Genomic DNA, 23,527 nt, shown 5'->3' with positions numbered 1-23,527 from the left:
TATGTTTCATTTATTAATATATATCATAATGATCACTGAGATATACTGTGTTTCAGGAACCAGTGGATATGATCGTGTGTTCATCAGTTCTGGTGAAAATGTCTCTCTGTCCTGTAATAAAGCTCTTTCTGACTGCAACTCAACTACATGGACCTACAAGAAAAGCTTCAGTTATTCAGATGTTGAACTGATTACTGGAGGGATAAAGAATAAAGACACAGAGAGTCATGAGAGACTGAGTCTGGAGTCTGACTGCTCTCTGAACATCAAGAACGTCACAGGAGAAGATTATGGATTATACACCTGCAGACAATCTGTGAATGGAGAACAACAAGGACCTGATGCTGATGTTTATCTGCGTGTTCTTCATGGTAAGTTTATGATTATGTGGTCAATTTAAAAAGGGCAGATTCTCCCTTTAAACTCAGATGATGATTGAAGAGTCTGTGATTTGTGTCTTGTGTTCAGTTTCAGTGTCTCCATCATCATCATCATCATCATCATCATCATCATCATCTTCATCATCTTCATCTTCATCATCATCATCTTCATCCTCACAGACTGAGATCAGTCCAGGCCGCTCTGTGACTCTCTCCTGTCAGTTGTATAATGTATTCTCCTGTGATTATTGGGTCCGTCGTGAGGGAGTTGAGCTGTTGTGGGTGAATCAGGCTGGTGTTGATCTGAAGACAGACTCCAGATATCAGATATTATCATCATCAGCTCCAGATCGATATCCCTGTATCCTCACTCTGACTACAACACTCCTGAATGAAGATGACAACAGAGAGTGGAGATGTCAGCTTACGCTGGGAAATCAACTGGAGACCTCAGTCAGATACACTGTCAAGTATTCAGGTGAGAAAACACTCTTTTCTGACAGATTTGTGAAAACTTCCACAGATTGGCTCTACTCTTTCTGATGGCTTCATACGTTTTGGAGTTGTAAAATATTAGTGGTCAAAGTCATAAACTGCATAACAATCCTTATAATTCCCAATATTGGCCTCCTACATGAGTCATACATGATATATTGCATAAATCAGACGAGTGTATTAAAGCCTAGTATGACCCATGTAGGAGGTCGGCTTTAGGAATTATAAGGCTTATGTCCTTCATTCAAGCTGAAGGTTTATTTGCAGAAGCTCAACTGTGTTTCACTCTCATATAAACCAGGTATAAATTATACAGTAACACAGTAATACAGTTATACAGTAATACAGTACAGTCTCTTCTCAACTACTGCCATTCTCCTCCTGACAGCTTGAGAGTGAAGTAAGAAGATAATAGACGACAGACTCGTGCACATATTCATCATTTCTGTGATGTGAAGCTCCAGTATTATGTGATGATGATGTTGTGTATATGTGGCATTATGTGTTGAACTGAACTAACAGACGTGATCCACAGATCCAGCTGATACAGCATCAGAAACTGGAGTCAGTGTGACTGCTGGATCATTATACAGAGGTACGACACGTTCATTTATACTGACAGCTTTATAACATTAAACTATCAGTCAGTCTGTAAATGCTTCATCAATAACTGTTGATAGTTGAATACCCTTGACTTCAGTCATGTACAGTTTCTCTTCTTCCTCTCATGTTTCCTGCAGATCCTACTTTGGAATATCTATGTATTGACGGCATCTAAAACATACAACGTTTCATGTATGAAAACATTCAAATGCACAAATATTGATGAATCAATATAAAAAAAAACCTGTTACTGCGTTAGATTAAACTGAAAAGGGTCATAGCACTTGCATATTGTTGTCCTATTGTTAGTTTAACTGCTTCTGTTGTTCTCATTTGTACGTTGCGTTGGATAAAAGCGTCTGTAATGAATGTAAATGTAATGTAATAAATTAATCCTTGAGGTTTCAATCCTGAATTGATGGAATTATCCGGCTGATTTTATTGTGGCGGGATCAAACCACTGAAGTGAGAGACTGATGATGTGTGACAGTGATCATGTGATCATGAACCGTGTGTCAATGTTTCTGCTAACGTATAAATGCTAGTGTGCTAGAACCTCACTTAACATGAATATCTATGAATGAATAAAGCATCAAATACATTTATCTTTGGTCAAGGGCGATAGTCATTCTCCTCCTGACAGCTTGAGAGGGAAGTAAGAAGATAATAGATGACAGACTCGTGCACATATTCATCATTTCTGTGATGTGAAGCTCCAGTATTATGTGATGATGATGTTGTGTATATGTGGCATTATGTGATATTAAATAGTGACACCATAAAGTTGTGTGAAAATAACAGCCAAGATTTATTTACACATATGGATTTTATGGATATATTTTCCTACAGTGTTGAAAGTCATTTTTCTTGCGCTTCATATGTAAACTGCTTTAAATATAATATTAATACAGTAATGGACAGACTCAGACTGTATAATCTCTCTCTGTTCTGTGTGATGGAGCTGATTTGAGGATTCTTGGATCTTGTCTGTTCATTCCTGTTTTTAGCATCTTTTTTCATTTTGAATGATTGCTATAATTTTCTTAATAAACCTCTGCAGTTGTGTTTAATAAGTCTCCTTTCCTGAGATGTTTGTTAGGAATATGTTAATTCCCCTTCATGAGCTGGTAATGTATCTGTAAGTCCACTGAAGCGAGTTGTAGTTGAGAAGCCGCTTCAATAACCGAGAGCTAGATATTGGGTCTTAAACACCTCACGACACCCTGAAGGAGCCACTGAGAGGTCAGACTTGAAGCACTGTTCCTGAGATGCTCTTCTTGGTGGTTAACTGTAAGCAGCAGACAGATCCAGCAAGAGGAGAACTGAGGATTCGGAGGCTCCTCTTGCCAGTCTCAGAGCTTCAATAACCGAGAGCAGGGCCGTCTCAGTTTAGTGGCGCTTCTGAAGCCAGACTGGTTGTTGTCCAGGAGGATGTTCTGTGTGAGAAATGTAGATAGTTGGTGGAAAACGACTCGTTCAAGTGTTTTAGCAAAGTGGTCCAGAAGTTCAGGGAGGCGGAAGTTAAATCAGTGGTGCTTGAGAAATACATCCCAGATCTTCCAGAGCATTTGTAGTGTTGATAAAGGAGTCTGGATCTGATATATTTCTCAAGGCTGGAGAGAGTAAAGCAGAACGTTATAATCCATGTGTAGAAACTCCCTGAAGACAGTTAATATCTGCTTTACAGACGCTCATGTGCAAATGCAGCTTTATTTTACCAAGCTGATGCTAATAATTACTTTACAATACTTTTAAAATCTGTTTTATAATTCAGGAAACTGCTAAAATAAGGAAGAGAGACTAACAGTAATGCTCCCGTGTGCAAAATAATATCTTATAAACTGTGTTCAGAGCAGATGTGTGTTGAGATACGCATACGCATGTAAAGCAGCACTTCACTGTGGCATCGTGTCTCTATACAGCAACTCTAGCAGGATTTAATCACTCAGTTGATCAGAACAGAGGAAGTTAATAACCACAGGAGGAGCTGATGATGTTTAAAGGAGGAGCTGTAACTATATGTAATGAAGAGGAAGACTGACAGAAACAGAAGATGTCTGATAAGTGTGATCTGTGTCTGCTGGGACTGATCATTCTCTCTTCACTTCTCTCTGTCAAGGTTCTCCTCTGACCGTTCTGTCAGTCGTGTCAGTCTAATCTGTCTATTTTAGTGGTGTTTTGTTCTTCCCGCTGTTCCAGAGGATCCTTGCTATTGTTTAGTATATTTTCCCCCTTAGTTTTCTCTGCTTATTCTGGAGCAATGTAGCTGTTATCTGATTGGCTTGAGTAAACGGTGGGTGGAGTCCACTTATCTGTGGCTTTTTCTGCATGTTGACGCTAGAAGTGTTTCAAAATCCACAGATGCGTGCAGCGATTTACAGATGCACAGATAGCGCTTCACAAATAAATGGAAATTTCAGTGAAACTTAAGGTGTGTGAAAACCCCGTACACGTCCATACACTTGAGATGCACAGAGATGATCAGATACAGGACATTTCTGATTACACACACTAGATGTGTTCAGAGATTTCCAGTATACCAGCAATTGCTGATGTTGTAATGTTTAAATCCTGGTAAGCATGAAGCCAAGAAAGTTCTCAGTTCTTAAAGATTTATTAAAATCCTAAAGCAATCCAACAGTGCCAGATGTTACATAATGGTCAGCATGTACAACACACTTCAACTCTTACTCTACACCTTTTATAGGCGACAACATGTGGCCTACAGCGCCATCTCCTGACTAATACACAAACACTACATTCCCCCATTACTTAAAGCTGTCAATCACACCCAGGCCAGAATCTATAATAATAATAATATGAATAATGTTCAATGTTAAGTATCAAGTAAATGAATGGTGATTATAAACAACAGCTAACACATCTGGATAAACATAATAACACAAGTGTTAATGATTACTTTATTACCGAAGAAAACTGTCAAAGATACAGTAACAGTAACCACTAGCAGAGTGTAGTTAACACGGTTGGACACTTTTGAGTGGGAGTACGCAGTGTGTCTTGAGTACGTCTCAGACGGCCGTGCTTGAGGTGTAGGGCGTCCAATCGTGGCAGGTTGCCAATCCCTAACTGAACCTATTTCTCAGTATGTAGACTGGTACATTAAGCCAATTGTCTGGACATTACCCTCATATTTAAGGGACACTACTGTTTTTTTGAGTAAACTGATGAATGTCCATACATCAGATGATGATTTGTTATGCACTAGGGATGTAACTAGCCTGTATACTAACATTCCACATGATTTAGGTTGATGTGCTTTGGAACATTATTTAAAATCTAGAGATGTTGATAAGCCTCCAACAAAGTTGTTGTGGGATCTGGCACACACAGTGCTGACCATCAACTATTTCAAATTTGAGAACGTTTTTTATCATCAAGTGAAAGGTACGGCTATGGGATCTCCATTTGCCCCTAATTGTGCAAACTTGTTCATGGGTAAATTTGAAGCAGACTTTGTGTATTCTCCAAGTAACATTTTCCATCACTGTTTGAAATGTTGGTTTCGATATATTGATGATGTGTGAATTCTTAAATTCCAGACTTGACTCCATACGATTTTCCCTGGAATACAGTATGTCTCCTATATCGTTTCTTGACGTTAAGGTTTTTAGATCTTGTCATGGTCGAACAAGACAGGAAGCAAAAGCAGGTACTCAAGGCGTTTATTAGACTCAAATGGTCACACAAAACAGTTCAGTTCAGGGAGGGCGGCGACTCAGGCTCGTGCAGGGACTAGATGGTCTGTGGTGCGCTGGTGCAGTGATGGTGAAGAATCCCAATCCCGGTGCTGGAGTGCGGTGAATCCAAGGACGGTGAACAAGAACGGCAGGAAGACAGGGCTAGACCAACACAGAAACGGCAACTCCACGGGAAACACAGACACGGCAATCACAGGACCTCAACCAACAATCCGACACTGGAACAGAGAATGGTGTGAGTATATAAAGGGAACGGAAATGAATCGCAGCTGTGAACAGTGATTGTGATGATGATGATTATCAGCTGGAGCGCTGACAGACACGTGAGCGGGACAACGCCCACTCACACATAAACAAACATAGACACGAGACAAGAAGGAAACAATGCATTCAACAACCGTGACAGATCTACTGGACAGACTCTACAGACGACAGTATTTCGTAAATCCACAGATAAGAATAATTTTTTACATTCTAAAAGCTACCATCCTCAGTCGGTTTTTGCGTATAAGGCGGATTTGTAGTACTGATGAAGAATTTGAAAACCAGGTGAAAGTAGTATATGACCGTTTCCTTTCTAAAGGTTATGATAATACGAATCTCGACTCAAGTTTGGATAGGGTACATGACATTGAACGAGAATCAATAAGATTACACGAACACAAAAGTAACATACGCAATCACGATATTAAAGGAGAACTTGGTAACTTTTTTAACGTAATAAAACTGTCTAGAAATCATTTGGATGGTTAAACAACCCTTTCTGGTGATACTGGTGACTTTCCCCGCTCCCCCCAGCGTTTCCAGGCGAAAAACCAACCTTGCAACTTGGGGACTACCGTCCCGGCAAGATAGAAATTGGAAGACTCTTGAGAAGCGAGAACGAGAATGAGAACGAGCGCGAAACACAAATTGCTTTACGGCAATTCGACATAAACAAACACGCATGTATGATGTATGTACCAGATTACCCACCTCGGTAGACATAGCTCCACACGATACAGTTGGCTTGCTCCGATCAAAACAAACGCACATGAGCAGCGGTAGAGAGGGGGACGAGGCCGCCGCAAGTGAGTTATTTTCGACCGTGTTGTGAAATATACTATAATACTTTTTGGATTTATACTCTTCAAACAGTATACCCCAATGGTTTAAATGAAGAGTTGCCTTTAAATTGTTTTTTTGTAAAAAAAAAATATATATATATATATATATATTTTTTTTTTTTTGGTAATTGTTCATAAGGGTAACGTGAACATTATCTATGGCCTGTTGTGTTGTGTTATTCCTTGTGTTTCCACAATGTTGGTAATTTGATTTGAGGAATGAGGTTCACCTGTGATGTTTTTAATTTAATTTAAGTTAATTCATCATTTATAACGCATGGATAGACATTAATAAGCAGTTTATGAATACAGCTATAAATGCTTTATTTTTGATTTATAAGCATATCTATAATGTGTTTAATAATTGTATTTTCTTACTTTTTAATGATCAATTTATCATTTCTTAATGAAGTATTGCATTATTTACAAACCGGTTATTTACGAGTTGTTGTCAGTGGTTTATAAGATCACTTAGAAAGTCTAAGTAAATGATTAATAAACTATTTAAATGTACATTCATACATCTTAAATATTTCTGTGTTCTGTATCACTGTGTTGTGTTTGTTTCCTTTTTCTGTTTAGAAGATAACTGTAAAATCTCCTTTGTAAAAGCTTTACAAGGCAGAACTAGTCCTCACTTTAGATGAGCTCACAAAAAAAGTTAACTGACCACAACTAAATGCTTTATAACTACCTGAATTAACCATTCATTATTGACACACTAAGTAACTATTACTATATGTCTGAATAATAAGATGTATGAATGTACATTTAAATAGTTGATTTATGTAACCCAGGTCATTAACTCGGGTCACTAATATTAATAATTAGTATTATTTTATTTATATCGCTATAAAACTAATAGTAAGAAAATAACATGAAGTAATTTTTATTTTATTTTATTATAGAAAGAAAAGGTTCCTGAACTGATTCCTGATTGGTGAGGTGAAAGGTTAGCCCCGCCCCCTGTTGGAGAGTTCCAGAAGATCGCGCACAAGCAGAAATGTAGAGAGATTGCGAACGACACGAGAGTGAGAGCAGATGCGATTGAGTGATTTGAGTGAGAACAAACTGTTTAATAATCCAGCAATAGATTATTAACAAGTTGAGAAGTAGATTTATGAGGTATTAATTCTTTAAAAAGCCCACGCTTTGAGAAGAGTGTGATGTGAATCTGAACGCGACGAGAAGAAAAGACACTGGCGTGATAGGATCTGAACTAAATGTGTTTCTTTGAGAAAATACTTTTTTGTCTCTGATTTATATTTCTCCTCGGTGAGTACCAGTTTCTTCATAAGAGATGTATTTAGGTAATGTGGATACTGTTTTTGGACTCTTAATGTGAAAAATACATTTGAAAAAGTGATGAGTGATATAAAAAATGTCTGAAAATGCTTTAAGTGTTTTCTAATACAATCTGTGAGTGCATATAGTTATGTTTAAATGTTTGAAAGATTATATTTTTTCTGTTGTGAAGTGTGTGCCATGCGCTGCTAGCTTTGCTAGCTCTGTACACAGACTCTAGTGTGTTAATCAAGCACATGGTGACTAGCATGTATGTGTTGTCTATATCCAGATAATTGAAACAGACATTTTGGTCATTAGAAACTGTTTATTTGAATGAGTTACTGATGATTGTTTTGGCTTTGTTTTTGCAAGGCCGGGTTTTTTCCTGTCCCGGCTGTGGACTCTTATCCCGGGTTTGGACTGGCGAGCCATTCCATCGTTTCGTACCTGGAAACAGAGGAAAAGGAGTTGTGAGAAAAGGAGTTTTCTGATTGGGTAGGACAGAACTGCATACATTGTGTTTTTCAAGTTTTCCAGGATTTCCCTGAAGACAAAATTAAGTCTTGAGACTGGAGCAACATCTGTGTTGAGCTGTATGTGTGGCAGTCCTGGTACACATCCTAAACCAGTAAACACATCTTGGTATTCACTCAGAATGTCAGTTTGGTCTTTGTTCTCTGCTTTGTATACTCTTTTAACCTGTTAAACTGTTAAGCTGCAACCCCACTTTTGAAAAATCCCCAGAAAGGACATACTCAAACTGAAACAGATACAGTTCATGAACCCTTGGTACTAAAAGCACAAGTATGATCTCGTTTGAAAGCTGACACCTGGCAGTTTATTGTAAATGTAGAATTAATTATTGTCATAATGACAAAATAAAATTATAAATAGCTTCAAAGTTTTTAAAGTTATTAGAAATTAATTTTTATGAAACCTCATGAAAATAAAATTGAAGTTGGCACTGTAGCAATCTAGAAATGCACTACAGCTAAAGCCACATTTCTAAACATTTTATGTTTAAAATCTGAAGATAATAAGTCCAAAACTCTGTATTTAGTTAAATGTTTTTCAAGACCATGTCAAATGACTTTATTTTGATTTGACGCTAAAATGCTACTGATGTTTATTGTCATCTTCTAACCATCTATCCAGTATATTGTCTCTATTGTTTTGTGGTGCAAACGATCCCCATTCAGTCTCAGTCTCCCCCTGCACACATTTACACCTCTCCAGCCTGGTTATTGCTCTAAATATGCATTTCTTTTGTCTGCATTATAGTTATGGTGCCTTCACGTGCTATGGTAATTATGGTAAATACCAAAAGCCGACGTGGAAAATGCACATGAACACCCACTCATGTGGTATTTTCCACTGGGCAACTCGTAGAATATTTTGATGCACGAGTTGCCGAGATGAGATAACCTTTGACCTTTTCAACATGGTGGAGAGCAACGCAAGCGTCGTGAATGGTAAGCATTGTACACAACTAAACGTTTTTTGCTACTGTTAGCGGATAGTTCTCTTACGAGAGATTCTCTCGTACTGCGTAGAATACGCTAGGGGAAAATCCTTTTCCACGAGAATACTGAAGCCAAAAAATTATCCTTAATTTTGTATTAATGTAAAACGCGTTGCGGCAGCATACAGACATAGGCGAGGCAGCTCGCGCGCCTATTGGCTGGTCTGCTGGCAACTGCTTAAGCCTATCGAGCAAGACCTAGAGTGACGTCAGACCCAATGAGGGCGTTTCGCGCCCTCTGCGTCACGTCCCGCCGAGACGGGCGTGGCTTAGGTCTATAAATTTCTATAGATTTTTCATCCTTCAGCGAAGCAACTCACATCGCTGGATCCGAGAAGAAGCCGCGCTGTTGAAGAAGCACTTCAGCGGGACGAGTCGACGAAGCTGCTGGCCGCGCCGCCTTCATCGCCTTCCTGCTGCGCTATCCAGCGCCCATATCCTTTCATTGCACTGTGTGTGTGTGTTCGCCGGCGCGACTCACACCATCTAAAAGAGCTGCGTCTTTTTCAAGATGCCTTCCTGCGGCTCGTGCAAAGCCACACTCAGCGACAGGGACCGCCATGTCATCTGCGCTTCCTGCCTGGGTCAAGAACACGCAGCTCTCGCGCTCGCTGATGGCGGCTGCCATCACTGCGAGCTGTTGCCATTAGCGACTCTGAGGACTCGCTTGGCACTGTTCAGCGAGACTGCGCCCACACCTGCTGTTGTGCCGCGCCGTAAAAAGCGCCGCGCTCAGCGAATCCCGGAGCCCTCTCCCAGCCGTCAAAGCTCGCCGGTGCGCCCGCCTGCTTCTCCGGTTTCATCAGCTTCACTTCCGGACGGACAGCGGCCGCGGTCTGCCGCCGCTTCTGTCGATGACGCTGATGAGATCGACGCGCTGCTACGAGAGGGGGATTCCTGCTCTCTCATAGCATCAGGCAGTGAGGATTGGGCGAGCTCTGAGGATCCCGCCCCCCCTGCCCGTGCTTCTACGGGTAAGAGAGCGAGCATTGAGGCGGAGCTCATGCGCGTACTCACTCAGGCCACGGCGAGCCTCGGCCTCGAGTGGATTACGCCTGAGCAGCCTGCTCACAACCGGCTGGACGGCTATTTCCTGCCTGGGGAGTGCGTTTCACCTGCATCCAAGCCAGCGCCTTTTCTTCCTGAGCTTCATGAAGAAGTCACTAAGTCTTGGGGCTCCCCTTTTTCGGCCAGGACACGATCCTCTGTCTCTATGGCGTTCTCCGCTGTCGACGACGCAAAGAACAGAGGCTACCACTCCCTGCCGCCGGTCGAAGAGGCTATTGCAGCGCACTTATGCCCGCCCTCTGCTGGACGGCGTGCTAAGATGGCGCTGCCCTCAAAAGCCTGCCGCACGACGTCAGCCCTGCTCCGCCGTGCTTTCTCCGCCGCCGGGCAGGCCGCGTCAGCGTTGCACACCATGGCCACGCTTCAGATATACCAGGCCGATCTCCTCCGTAAGCTGGATGAGAGAGGACCTGACGCAATCTGCGTGCCGGACTTGAGGAGCGCTACAGACCTCGCTCTTCGCGCCACCAAGTCAGCAGCACAGGCCATTGGACGGAGCATGGCCTCGCTCACTGTGTCTGAGAGACATCTGTGGCTTACGCTCTCTGACATGACTGAGTCAGAACGCACCGCGTTCCTCGACGCGCCGCTTTCCCCTGCCGGCCTCTTCGGAACCTCGGTCAAAGATTTCGCCGATAGGTTCGCTGAGGTGCAGAAAGCGACCCAGGCCATGAAGCACTTCCTCCCGAAGCGCTCCAGTTCTGCAGCAGGCCGTGCGAAACCGTCTGCTCAGAGCTCACAGCCTAAGCCTCCGCCCACCGCCTCCTCTTCACAACACCGCCAAACCCAGAGCTCGAGGCTCGAGGCCTCACACGAGCAATGCTGTAAAGGTGGTGTATGTGCCCGCTGTTCTGCGCCCACGCCCACACACAGACATGAAACTAGCCCAGCCCTCCTCCTCTCAGCTAGACACTGCAGAGGAGTCGAGCGTGGGCATTCTGCCCGCTGATATCAGCGCGCCCCCTGCCTCAGATGTCATGAGCGCGACGTTTATGTCGCAGCACACAAAAGCCGCTGTATCGCGAGCCGATCAGAGCGTGCTTCGCATCCCTCCCTAGCTACTCGCGCACCTGTGTGGGAAAAGCTTCCCGGGGTTTCGAAATGGGTGCTGAACATCATAAAAGAAGGCTATTCGCTGCAGTTTCACCGACGCCCTCGCCGCTTCATGGCGCGCGTCGAGACCACGGTAGAATCAGAAGTAGCTCATCTACTTCGAGCCGAGATTCTGAAACTGTTGAGCAAAGGGGCTATAGAACCCCTATCTCAAGCTCAAAGCGAAGGGGGGCTTTACAGCAGATACTTCCTGGTGCCCAAGAAAGACGGGGGTCTCAGACCCATACTAGATCTGCGGCAGCTGCACAGAGCGCTTCTGAAGCGCCAGTTCAGGATGCTCACAACCAGAAAAATCCTCGCGCATGTCCGCCGAGGGGACTGGTTTGTGTCAATAGATCTAAAAGATGCGTATTTTCAAATACAGATAGCGTCATGTCACAGGCAATTTTTGAGATTCGCCTTCGAGGGCCAGGCATATCAGTACACAGTCCTGCCTTTCGGCTTGTCCCTGGCACCCGATACATTTACGAAGTGCATGGACGCAGCGCTCGCACCCCTCAGATTACGGGGCATACGAGTGCTGAACTATCTGGACGACTGGCTGATTCTAGCCCAATCTCACTCAGAGCTCGTAGAGCACAGGACCATTTTACTCGATCACCTCGAGAATCTCGGTCTCGCAGTGAACTGGGAAAAGAGCTCGCTATTCCCCAGACAGATTATATCTTTTCTGGGAATAGAGCTGAACTCGCTGCTAATGACAGCACGCCTGTCATCTCAGCGCACACTGGACATTCGGCCCGCAGACGGCTCGTTCCGCTGCGGCGCGATAGTCCCTCTCAAAACAATTGAAAGGATGCTCGGTCTGATGGCCTCAGCATCTTCAGTTCTCCAGTTGGGCCTTCTGCGCATGCGCCCACTGCAGTTCTGGCTCAGAAAGAGAGTACCACGCACAGCGTGGGCCTCCGGTCGCCTTCGCGTCAAGGTCAATCAAGCGTGCATTGCAGCTTTGAAACCTTGGAAGGCAAAAGACTGGTACCAGTCAGGTGTAAGCCTGGGGACTTCCTCGAGAGTGATGGTGGTGTCCACGGACGCATCCACCTCGGGATGGGGAGCGCTGCTCGAGGGCAGACCGCTTTTTGGCCAATGGTCAAAGCGGGAGAAGCTCTTACATATCAACTGCCTCGAAATGTTGGCAGTGAGCAAAGCGCTCACGCGCTTTTGTCCCCTCATAAAGGGACACCACGTGCTAATACGTTCAGACAACGTCTCAGTGGTGTCCTACATAAATCGCCAGGGCGGCCTCAGGTCCCTGACTCTGTACAGGTTAACCAGGCGCCTCCTGATATGGGCCCGCAGCAACCTGCTCTCGCTGACAGCAGCGCACGTGCCAGGGCTCCTAAATATAGGACCAGACAGACTGTCCAGGAACCAGGTTCCGACAGGGGAATGGTCTTTGCACCCACAGACAGTCCGGCTGCTGTGGGAGAAATTCGGCAGAGCGGAAGTAGACCTGTTCGCGTCTCAAGAAAACGCTCACTGTCCAGAATTTTTCTCGAAGAGCAAGGACGCGCTGACCCACGAGTGGCCTCGCCGTCCTCTCTACGCTTTTCCCCCCGTCTCCCTCCTGACTCAGGTGGTAGAACGGGTCAGGGAAGAAGGATGCTCAGTGCTGCTTGTAGCCCCACTTTGGACGAGCCAACCGTGGTTCCCAATTGTGATGCAGTTAGCAAGCACCGCCCCGTGGCCAGTGCCTCTGAGGAGGGATCTCCTCTCTCAAGCCAACGGCTCGATCTGGCATCCTCACCCAGAGCTGTGGTCCCTCCATGTGTGGGCCATCAACGGGTACCCGCTGACCTCCCACAGGGAGTGTTAAACACTATCACACAGGCCAGAGCTCCGTCTACGCGACGTCTCTATGCCTCAAAATGGTCAGTGTTCTCTAGCTGGTGCACAGCTCGTGGTGTGTCACCCCTGCATTGCGGTGTGACGGAGGTTCTCTCCTTCCTACAGGAGCTGTTGGATAAGGGCAGGTCCCCTTCCACGCTCGAAGTCTATGTAGCGGCCATAGCAGTGTTCTCTTCGACCACGCTTGGCCAGTCTATTGGAAGGAACGATTTAGTCATTCGCTTCCTTAGGGGAGCTAAGAGACTGAATCCTCCCAGACCTCCCACAGTCCCTATATGGGACCTTTCTACGGTACTGGAAGCCATGAAAGGTCATCCATTCAAGCCCTTGCAGAACATTGATCTTAAACACCTGTCTTTCAAGACAGCGTTTCTTCTGGCTCTCGCTTCAGTGAAGCGCATAGGGGACTTACACGTGCTCTCAGTAAGCGCGACGTGCATGGAATTTGGGCCGAATGACTCTAGAGTTATACTCAAACCTAAGCACGGTTATGTTCCTAAATCCCTCAATACACCGTTCAGAGCACAGGTCATCTCCCTGTCTGCTCTGCCGGTCACTGAAGGAAATATGGACGAAAGCTCCCTTTGCCCAGTCAGGGCGTTAAGAGCTTATGTGTCTCGCTCGTCTGTTTTCAGACAGACGGAGCAGCTCTATGTTTCGTTCAGCGGGCGTTCTAAGGGACTAGCCGCTTCGAAACAGACCCTATCCAGATGGGTAGTGGACGCAATAGCGCTAGCTTACACAACCAAGGGCATGCAGTGCCCGCTGGGTGTCAAAGCGCACTCCACGAGAAGCATGGCTTCATCGTGGGCCTGGTCAAGTGGGATTGCCTTGCAAAATACTTGTATGGCGGCAGGCTGGGCCTCTCCGTCTACATTTATAAGGTTTTACAACCTAGAGGTTCCCGCACTACAGGCCAGACTACTGTCGGTCTAGTATGGCCAAATCTCATAACCGGCGCTGTCAGTTATGCAGCTATTTGAGTATTGCAATCCTTGCTCTATGCTGCCATAGGGAAGACGGTGGCTAACCCCCCCTCTCTTCCAGGATTCCCTGTGAGTCCCCTGGGTGATTATGTACTGTATGAACTGTCGCCCTTGAGTCTATAGTATCAGATCCCAGCACGCACGGCGTTTTACAGTAGGTTCCCCTAGCGTATTCTACGCAGTACGAGAGTATCTCTCGTAAGAGAACGTACTCGGTTACTAACGTAACCTGGGTTCTCTCTAGAGAGAGGAACGAGTAGGGTTGCAAAATTCTGGGAATTTTCAAAGATGGAAACTTTCCATGGGAATTGAAGGGAATTAACAGGAATTTATGGGAATAAACGGGAATAAACTGGGAATTTTCAAAGTTGAGGGTTGGCTCTTCATAGGGAACTTAAATACAGTTGAGGAAAGTATATTTTAGCATAATCTTGACTAAAACAAACAGATGCCATTCAAATACACTTGAATATCCATGCCATTCCTCAATCACATGCACATAGCACACTGCTTACTGCATGGCTATTGAGACCACACCCCCTACTGGCAGTGTGCATGCCTCCATCACATGTACAGAAGCCCAAAGCACAAGACTATTGAAGGCACACATTTGAGCCTGTGGACTAAAAGTGAAGTAAGTTTTGATGATATTATGGGGAAATATATTTATTAAATGTTTAAATAGCAAATATCACATACAAATGTATTCATCTACTACTAGATAGCAAGCTGAAAAGTTAGATGCTAAATAAGCTAGCATAACTTTATTTACCACATAAGTAGGGCTGGGCGGTATGACGGTATATATCGTTACCATGGAAGAAAATGTCAACCGTAACAGATTTTTTTATTCCGTGTATACCGCGACATGTAAATAAGTAGGCGTGGTTAACTCACGTGCAGCGTGCGTGAGACTGAGACACTGATATTTGTCAAAGAAACATGAAGAATGACCAAGAGGATCCGCAAAAATTATTAAGTTTTCAAAATTAACGTGATATTTTCGGGGGGGAAGGTGCAGAAGTCAACTAGAGCAGTGCAGCACACTGAAAGTTTAGAGAGACGCACATGCTCGGGGCTTACTTGACAACAAGTTCATTTATCAATATTCTAACGAATAGAAATAACCTTAAATAATGTATCTATCCGTCTCTTATGTGTACAGTTACTTTCAGAGTGGACGCGCAAGCGGTTGCCGTGGTAATGAACATTTCCAAAATTCCCCAGCTTAACTTCCCATGGAAATTTACTGGAAACTTTCTGGAAATTTACCGGAAATTTTCCGCCCCTTTGCAACCCTAGGAACGAGTACTGCGTATCCTGCCGTGCCTGCACGCGCTCTGGTTGCTTCGACTATGAAAAACCAGAGATATAATGCCTGCGAGCGGTATTTATAGACCTAAGCCACGCCCGTCTCGGCGGGACGTGACGCAGAGGGCGCGAAGCCCCCTTATTGGGTCTGACGTCACTCTAGGTCTCGCTCGATAGGCTTAAGCAGTTGCCAGCAGACCAGCCAATAGGCGCGCGAGCTGCCTCGCCTATGTCTGTATGTTGCCGCAACGCGTTTTACATTAATACAAAATTAAGGATAATTTTTTGGCTTCAGTATTCTCGTGGAAAAGGATTTTCCCCTAGCGTATTCTACGCAGTACTCGTTCCTCTCTCTAGAGAGAACCGAGGTTACGTTAGTAACCGAGTACGTTTTTGTAGCCTATACAATGTTGTGTCATTAACAATTGTAATATAATGTGTTAACACTAGGGCTGTAGTCAACCAAAGAAATGCTTAATTGACCAAAGTCCTGTCCTGCACAATGATTAGTCGACTAAAAAATAAATAAAATAAAAAACGCGATGTTTTGCATTTTGATTGAACATTTATTAAACAATTGTCATATAAAACAACAACGAATAAACGTTTTATATATATATATATATATTTTTTTTTTTACACCTGGGATCCCCCGCGAAACGGTTCTTGAATTTGCGCTTGAATTTGAACTTGAATTTGCGCTTGAATAAGGCCGGCGACACACTGGCTGCGTGGCGTGAGAGTCTCAGCTGCGTGGCGTGTCTGTTTTTATTTCGGCTCCCATGTTAACAGGTTGGAGTTTGCACACTGCCTGCGTGAGACACGCGTCTCAGGCGCGGCTCGAGCCACGCGGAAAACGCGTGCATGCTATAATAGAACCGACTGAGTGTTCCTCTTGCTAGAGCGCAGAACAGCGGAGTTTGTATGGACCGAAGTGCATGTCTGAGCTTGTATTGCTGCTGTTGCTTTGACATTGTGGAAAATAGAATAATAGAAACAAAATGTATTAGACTTTTTACCCTTTATTATAAATCTAAATTAATCTCGTTTTTAATTTAGGCAAACTTTCGTTTTTCTTTATTTAAATTTCGTTTTTCTTTATTTAAATTTCGTTTATTTAAATTTCGTTTTTCTTTATTTAAATTTAGTTTTTCTTTATTTAAACTTCGTTTATTTAAATTTCGTTTTTTCTTTATTTAAATTTCGTTTTTCTTTATTTAAATTTCGTTTTTCTTTATTTAAATCTACCCTTTACTGTGTCAGTAATTTGTTAGTCAGAAAAATATTAGACTACCTTAAAAGTTTTGCTTAAGTTAACAGACTGTGTGCGTTTTATATCACTAGTGCAGTGTCCTATTCGGAGAATATAAGCCCTGCTCGCGTGAGGTGCGCCGCTTCCCGCTCGCGCTGTTCTGTAGTTTACTATTAATTCTGAACGTGTCGCGTCTCACGTGTCTGTCTATATTGCACCAAATGCGACACTACACTCCCTTGTGAAGTCGATTGGATGAACGGTTCTCGAAATAATCAAAATGCAAACGGACAGACAGACACATAGAGATTACTACCTATATTCCTTACTGAGCGCGAAGCAGCAGTGCAGCCTACGAGTGTTCTACGTGGTGCGCTAAACTGTGGCGCTGTTACAAAATAGCCTAAATTAAAGCATTTAAAGTTGGGGATAAAACATAGGCTAATTATATTTAGAATACAGTAATATATAACTGCTTATAAAGGAATAAATATCAAGGAGTAAATCAATGAAAATTTCTTTATTGGTATAAAAAAAAAAAAAAATGCGACTGGTCGACCAATGAGAATGTCAGTCGACCAAGACGTCATCGACCGATTAGTCGACTAAACGACTAAAGTTGACAGCCCTAGTTAACACTCAGTGTCAGTTTTAAAAATACTGTTATGTTTGGTGTTACCTACCCAGAGCAGATGCTAGCTAGCAGTCAATAGGAGCCTCCTAGTAATGAGCGGCCAGGCAATTTACTCACGTGAATGTATTTTGTCTGTAGTATACGCCAGCGACACCATGCTTTACTGGGATCAGGAGATGACCCAGCCCATAACCCAAACGCTCTATCAACGGGAAGGGGAAAGTACCCTTTACATGGACCATGATTTCACCACTGCTCTGCAAATAGTTCCCCCCGTTTCTGTTTCTGAAACAGGTGAGTGCCCGCTCGCATAACGAAATGCAGTTATATTCCCTTGGTTAATCTATTGCATTAGGCTATGTTGAAATACACCAACCAGTTAAATATGAATAAAACACAAAATGGTTAGTATGCTTGGTAATTGCAGACATGCTTGAAAAAATAACTTGCATGTAATTGCCAAGCATAAATCTAACCATTTTGTGTTTTATTCGTAGGCTACTTTTGAAAACCTTGTTCCCCTAGGTGATCAATATCTGTCTGCCTGTCTGCCTGTCTGTCTGTCTATCTATCTATCTATCTATCTATCTATCTATCTATCTATCTATCTATCTATCTATCTATCTGTCTGTCTGTCTGTCTGTCTGTCTGTCTGAATTATCTATCTAACTAAATTATCTATCGATCTTAATTATCTATCTGTCTGTCTGTCCGTCCGTCCGTCTGAATTATCTATCTATCTATCTAAATTATCTATCTGTCTATCTATCTAGATGAGAACACTACAGCAGAGCTGCCCCAGAACCAGGGTTTCACCAGGGACCAGACCCTTTTTTTGATTGACCTGATGTGCCAACATCTAATGAAAGATGACAGTGAACTTCCTCGCAACCTCGCTGAACTAAACTCTAGGATCAAAATGTCCAGGGGGAAGAAGCGATCCTTCTGGCAGGAAATTGCGGCGAAGTTGAAAAGTCAGTTCAACCAGCATTTTGATGTAGACAAGGTGTCCAGAAAGTGGACCACCCTGGATGATGCATATAAGAAGGCAGTAGACAACAATGCATCCACAGGGAAAGCTCCTACCAAGTTCCAGTTTTTTAAAGAAATGGGGGAACTTATTGGGGGGCATCATGACGTAGATTTCCCGGTAATCGGGACAGCAAAGGGGGTTACTGTTAGGCGGCCAGAGGCCTTCAAGCAACCCTTGATGTTCGGCAACTCTTCTACTGAGGAAGAATTGTCTTCATCCTCCATTGCACATTCCTCAGATTCTGAGAGCGCAGGGCCTTCAACCTTATCACCTCCTCACACCAGTGCTTTGGCACGGAAGAGGAAGCGTCGTGAAGACATAACGCAGGTGATGTCCCGTGTCATTAAAGAGTGCGAGGAAGCCACGCAGCGCCAACACGAAGAAATCATGGGGGAAATTAAAACCACTAATGCTTTATTCAAGCAGATGCTGCAGCAGTCCCATGAGCAACAATAGATAAAAGATATTATTTTTTTTTTATTTGTTTACTGTTTATGTTTTAGGCCTGTTTTTAATGAAGCCTACACCTCTGTACAGTATATGTTATGTTATTTTAAAGGTGCTGCACATATTTTTTTACAAGAGTTTATGTTTACAGAAAATGAGTTATGTTTACAAATGAGTATTTATTTATTTTTTCAAAGGTTTATTTTTACAGAACAAATTGTTTACAAAAAAGATTCATAAAGAATAAAAAAAAAATACAAAAATATAGTATATGTTCAAATAATATACTACGTTGAAATCAAACAGCATCAAAGTAGATAGTGTTCTGAGTTGTTGTGGAAAAAAGTCATTAAATTAAACGATTATAAGGAACCAAACCACTGTCTGATTTGTTTTCTTTTTACATCTGAACATAATGTGTTTAACTTGTTAATCAGAATTTTTCACATGTTAGGCATTGCTTTAACTTGCTTGGATGATAGTAAAAGTGTAAGGGGATGAAATAGAATGCCTATGATAAATATGAGTTTGGATAGGCTAGTAGCATATTCATATTCAAATACTGTAGCATACAGTAATGTTCATTCATTCTCATCCTCTTCACGAGGGCACCTGATTGGGTGCTCATCACATGTACTTTCAGACTCTCCAATACACATATTGTGAAGCGCACAAGCTGCTACAATGACTTTCACAACTACATCTACACGAGAGTATTGTAGTTCACGGAGCCGTCTCCATTTACACTTTAAGCGGCCAAACGCCTGTTCCACTATTACTCTCCCACTGCATATCATTGCATTTCTGCGCAAGTCATCTTCACTCAAGGCTCCATTGTCGCGTTTTGGAGTGACAATGAATGGGAAGCTGTTGCAGACATATGCTCCATCCCCGAGTAGTTTGTAGCCTCCCAACTTCTGTTCATGGGTATTGAAGAATGGGGATAGCCTAAGCATGCGTGCATCTACATGTACTCTACCGGGAGGCCCAGCAAAAATATCTGTGAACCTTCCTAGGTCGTCTACAATACCCTGCAGCAGCACAGAATAGTAGGCCTTCCTGTTTAAATAATCCCCCCCCCCTAACAGGTGGCCGCTGGATTCTGAAATGGCATCCATCAATTGCACCAACTATCCCATCAATTCCGCACGACCTTCTGAACAGAGCTGCTTGGATGGTCTTTTGACAGTCATTTGGCCAGACAATGTAGTGTTCTGCAAGGGCACATGTACGGTCAAGCATTTCAATGATGACATTATGCGCTGCTCCTTGACTGACATCAAATTTATCAGAGATCTCACGAAATGAGTTCTGATTTGCGAGATACCAAAGCAGCATCACCACCTTTTTCTCTACAGGAATTCTTGCAGGACCTCCTGGTGAGTGATCATCAGTCATCCCATGTTGCCTTAATTTATTGCAGAATAGGTGGAACTGCTCTCTGGTGAGCCTCAGATGACTCTTAAATGTGCTGTCCTGCATGTCTAGAACAGTCATCCAGGCAGTTCCGGTTTTTAAGACCGCCGGATTGTCTTGCTCCAGGCAGTGTAGTATGACAAGTCTTCAGAAAAAAAACCCGGGGTCAGTTATTCATTTTATGTATGCGTGTATGTATGGTAGGCCTTATTACAACAACACTGTTTTTTAACTGGTAGGAAAGATTAGGTTAGTAGCTATGCTTCACATAAGGGTAGACCTAGCATTTGCTGCTAAAACAGAAATATTAGCTCTATTAACTCCCTTGTCCTTAAAAAAAAAATCTATTCATGATCTAGAAAATATACAGCATTAGCATATTTTTTACCGTTTGAGTTTTGACAAATCATCTTCTTGCTGTAGCAGATGACTTAAGCAATCTACAATCGTTTTAGGCAGATAACAAGTCTGGATCTGTGTGTCCATCTTTTTCCTACATTACGACAACAAAAGCACTTGAACACAACACACTGGTAAATACCAGTTCACAAGTGGAAAATATCATCTTTTCCACAGCACGTGAAGGCACCATTACTAACGACTGGCTATTCACAGGCTATTCATAGGGTTTCAGTCCCTAATTTCTTTTCTCAAAGTTCACCTCACATTTTAAACTGTATCAAATGCATTTCTTGAATAAAGAAACATTTCAGTAAGCATTCAAAAAATAATAAAAGTATAACTTCTAGGTAGCAGGTGCACCTAGGGCTAGCTAGCATGTTAGCTTAGCACACCATCAACACACAAATATTTATGAGATTAAAACCATGTTTGTGCTGCAAACTTACTTTATAACGCAAGACGAGTATTTTAAATAATCTTCTGTGATCTAATTTGGCTTCAGATAAAAAAATCAGACAGAAAATATACTATTGGATAGTGTTCTGCACAATGATAGTCTATATAGATTAGCATTACATTATAAATATAATCTATTATTATGAAAATACCTGGCATGGCTTGAAAAACACAGGTAACTCAAATATCATTGCAAGCATGTTTATTGTCTTCAAAACATCTGTATCTGCATCAAAGAGTATAGAAGCCCAAGAGGCGAAACTCTGTTGTGTTATGGGTAACAGTCTGTAGATGGCGCTGCGGAGGCGCGTCCGCCATTATGGACTGAAAGCTGCTGGAATCGTTAGCGCCAGTCAATGGCAAAATCCATTTTAGTATGTGTTTATAGGTCATGTGTGCACTTGCTAGATTGCACATCTTTTTTGTACCTTTCCGCCTGTAATAGGACATTCATAGATTGTTTTTTTTTCTTGCCATTGAAACGTTCACTGTGTGCACTTTCACTGAAGATGTTGAAAAAACAAGTTGTTAATATTTTTGTGATATTCTATGTAAAAGAAAAGTCTTTAGAAATGTTCATTTATAATGTTATTTATTTATTTATTTATTTTTCCAAATCATATATATGGTGATGTTCACTAATTTCAAAATCAACATTTGAATAAATATCTTACTGTGTGTCTGCCTATATATTATTTCATGAATTTCTGTTATTCATATAACAAGGAAAATGCATAATAGAACATAAATATTGATAGATTAAAGGTTTGCAGTAATTTTATAATTGTATCTTTGCAAACCGTAGCCTAAGTGGTAGGTTAATGAAGCCAATTCGGTGGGGGACATACACTTACTAAAAAGTACTATAGGAATCTTATAGTATTTTGGGAAAAAATATTATAGTAATCTTATAGGAATACTATAGTAATTTGGGACATACTACATAAGTACGATAAGACTACTATATAAATACTATAGCAGCTTAAAAATATTATAGAGGTATTACAGAACATCATAAGTAGGCTATGTTATGTTCTGTAATACCTCTATAATATCCTAGAGCCGCTATAGTATTTCTATAGTAGTCTTATAGTATTTCTATAGTAATATTTTGTCCCAAAATACTATTTTCCTAAGGGCAATTAGGCCATGCATAACCAACACATAGACGTATATTTTCTGTCATTTAACGTCATTTAACGTCGGTCATCCTCATTAATGTATTTTAAATTGTTTTCATATTTAGATATGACGGCCAGAAAAAATTAATTTATGTTAAGTTTTTGTTATGTTAAGTTTTTCAGTGCCATTGACTCCCATTATTTTTCGGCGTTTTCCTTCAGTTTTCAGTCCATAATGGCGGCCGCGCCGTCACGTCATGGGGGCAACTGTTGCTATGGAGCGTTCTATTGAGTTTCGCCTCTTGGGCTTCTATACTCTTTGTCTGCATGTTACAGCGCGATCTCTGTAGCTTTGTGTGTATCAGTGACGTCCTGGAATGTCACATGATCATGGCTCTTCTTCATGTTCTATATATGGACTATTATTGTGCTTATAGCGCCCTCAGGCTATTGGTATGAATTGAAAACACAGTATCAGAGTACCAAACGCTCATAAAGATTACATCGACGCATTTGGGTATAAATTCAATAAATATGATTCCTGTCTATAGAAATATGATGTAAATCTATGAGAATCTATCAATATTTCTCCAAATCTGCACAGTTTTGAGCTAAAGCCATGAGGGACGTTGTTTTGTGTATCGCTGTCATGACGACAGCACGGAGTTGTTTTATGAATGAAAGCGGCTGACGCGCATAATTCATATTAAAGGTATCGACCCATTTTTTCATTTCATGACTCCTGACACAAATTAAGACATAACTGTCACTATGAGTTTCTCAGAATACAATAGTGGTCAAATACTGAAACTTGAGTATTATATCTTTTTAATTATGTATAGTTTGTCAAGGTATAACCAGAGAATGTCTAATATGGCGAGAAGTTTCACTCTCAGTACACTTCCGGCTTCTGAACTGGTTGCAGTTCCTCTCTGATTCCATATGAGGGCGCTCACAGGACGAGTGCAGAATGAATGGAGGTCTATGGCGCTATACCAATAAAAATCCACTTTTCTCAGGATATAATTTTTTGTCTAGTAATTTGAATGTTGTATTCGAAAGGAGATGCAAATAAATTACACATTGCTGGGTGTTAGATTTTTTTGAGTCACTTATTTGCTTTAAAAAGTCTTTTAAAGTGTCAATGACGTCATACACATGTACGACCAGAGATACTGCTTAACGGCAATCCTTCACTCACTCTGGTGCGTTCGCGCTCTGCACTTTCTTTTCACTCGAGGCATCGACAACACAGCTGACACAGGTAAACACACGTGCTAGAAGAGTTTTTGTTTTGTTTGTTTCTGGTCCCGCTGCGGATGACA

The 23,527-nt window shown here is 42.2% G+C and overlaps 1 protein-coding gene and 1 pseudogene across 2 annotated transcripts in view; one reads left to right on the top strand and one right to left on the bottom strand.

The window, feature by feature from the left end:
- Positions 1–431: 431 nt before the first annotated feature.
- The window catches only part of LOC311299283 (uncharacterized protein), a gene marked incomplete at its 5' end in the record, with an annotated part of 43,550 nt that continues 20,454 nt past the window's right edge, over positions 432–23,527 (top strand). The window contains 2 exons of the mRNA XM_084422771.1: positions 432–858; positions 1,411–1,470. Coding sequence (XP_084278897.1) covers positions 432–858; positions 1,411–1,470 — 487 coding nt within the window. The remainder of the gene's footprint in view (positions 859–1,410; positions 1,471–23,527) is intronic.
- On the bottom strand, positions 19,389–20,229 carry LOC311275650 (annotated as a pseudogene). The gene has a single exon. The product of its transcript is annotated as an uncharacterized misc_RNA (transcript).

This window comes from Rutilus rutilus (assembly GCF_951802725.1).
Source record: "Rutilus rutilus genome assembly, chromosome: 1".
In the NCBI taxonomy this organism is placed as follows: domain Eukaryota; kingdom Metazoa; phylum Chordata; class Actinopteri; order Cypriniformes; family Leuciscidae; genus Rutilus; species Rutilus rutilus.
Note: the sequence above shows the minus strand (reverse complement) of the source record. Positions and strands in the feature narration are given on the sequence as shown.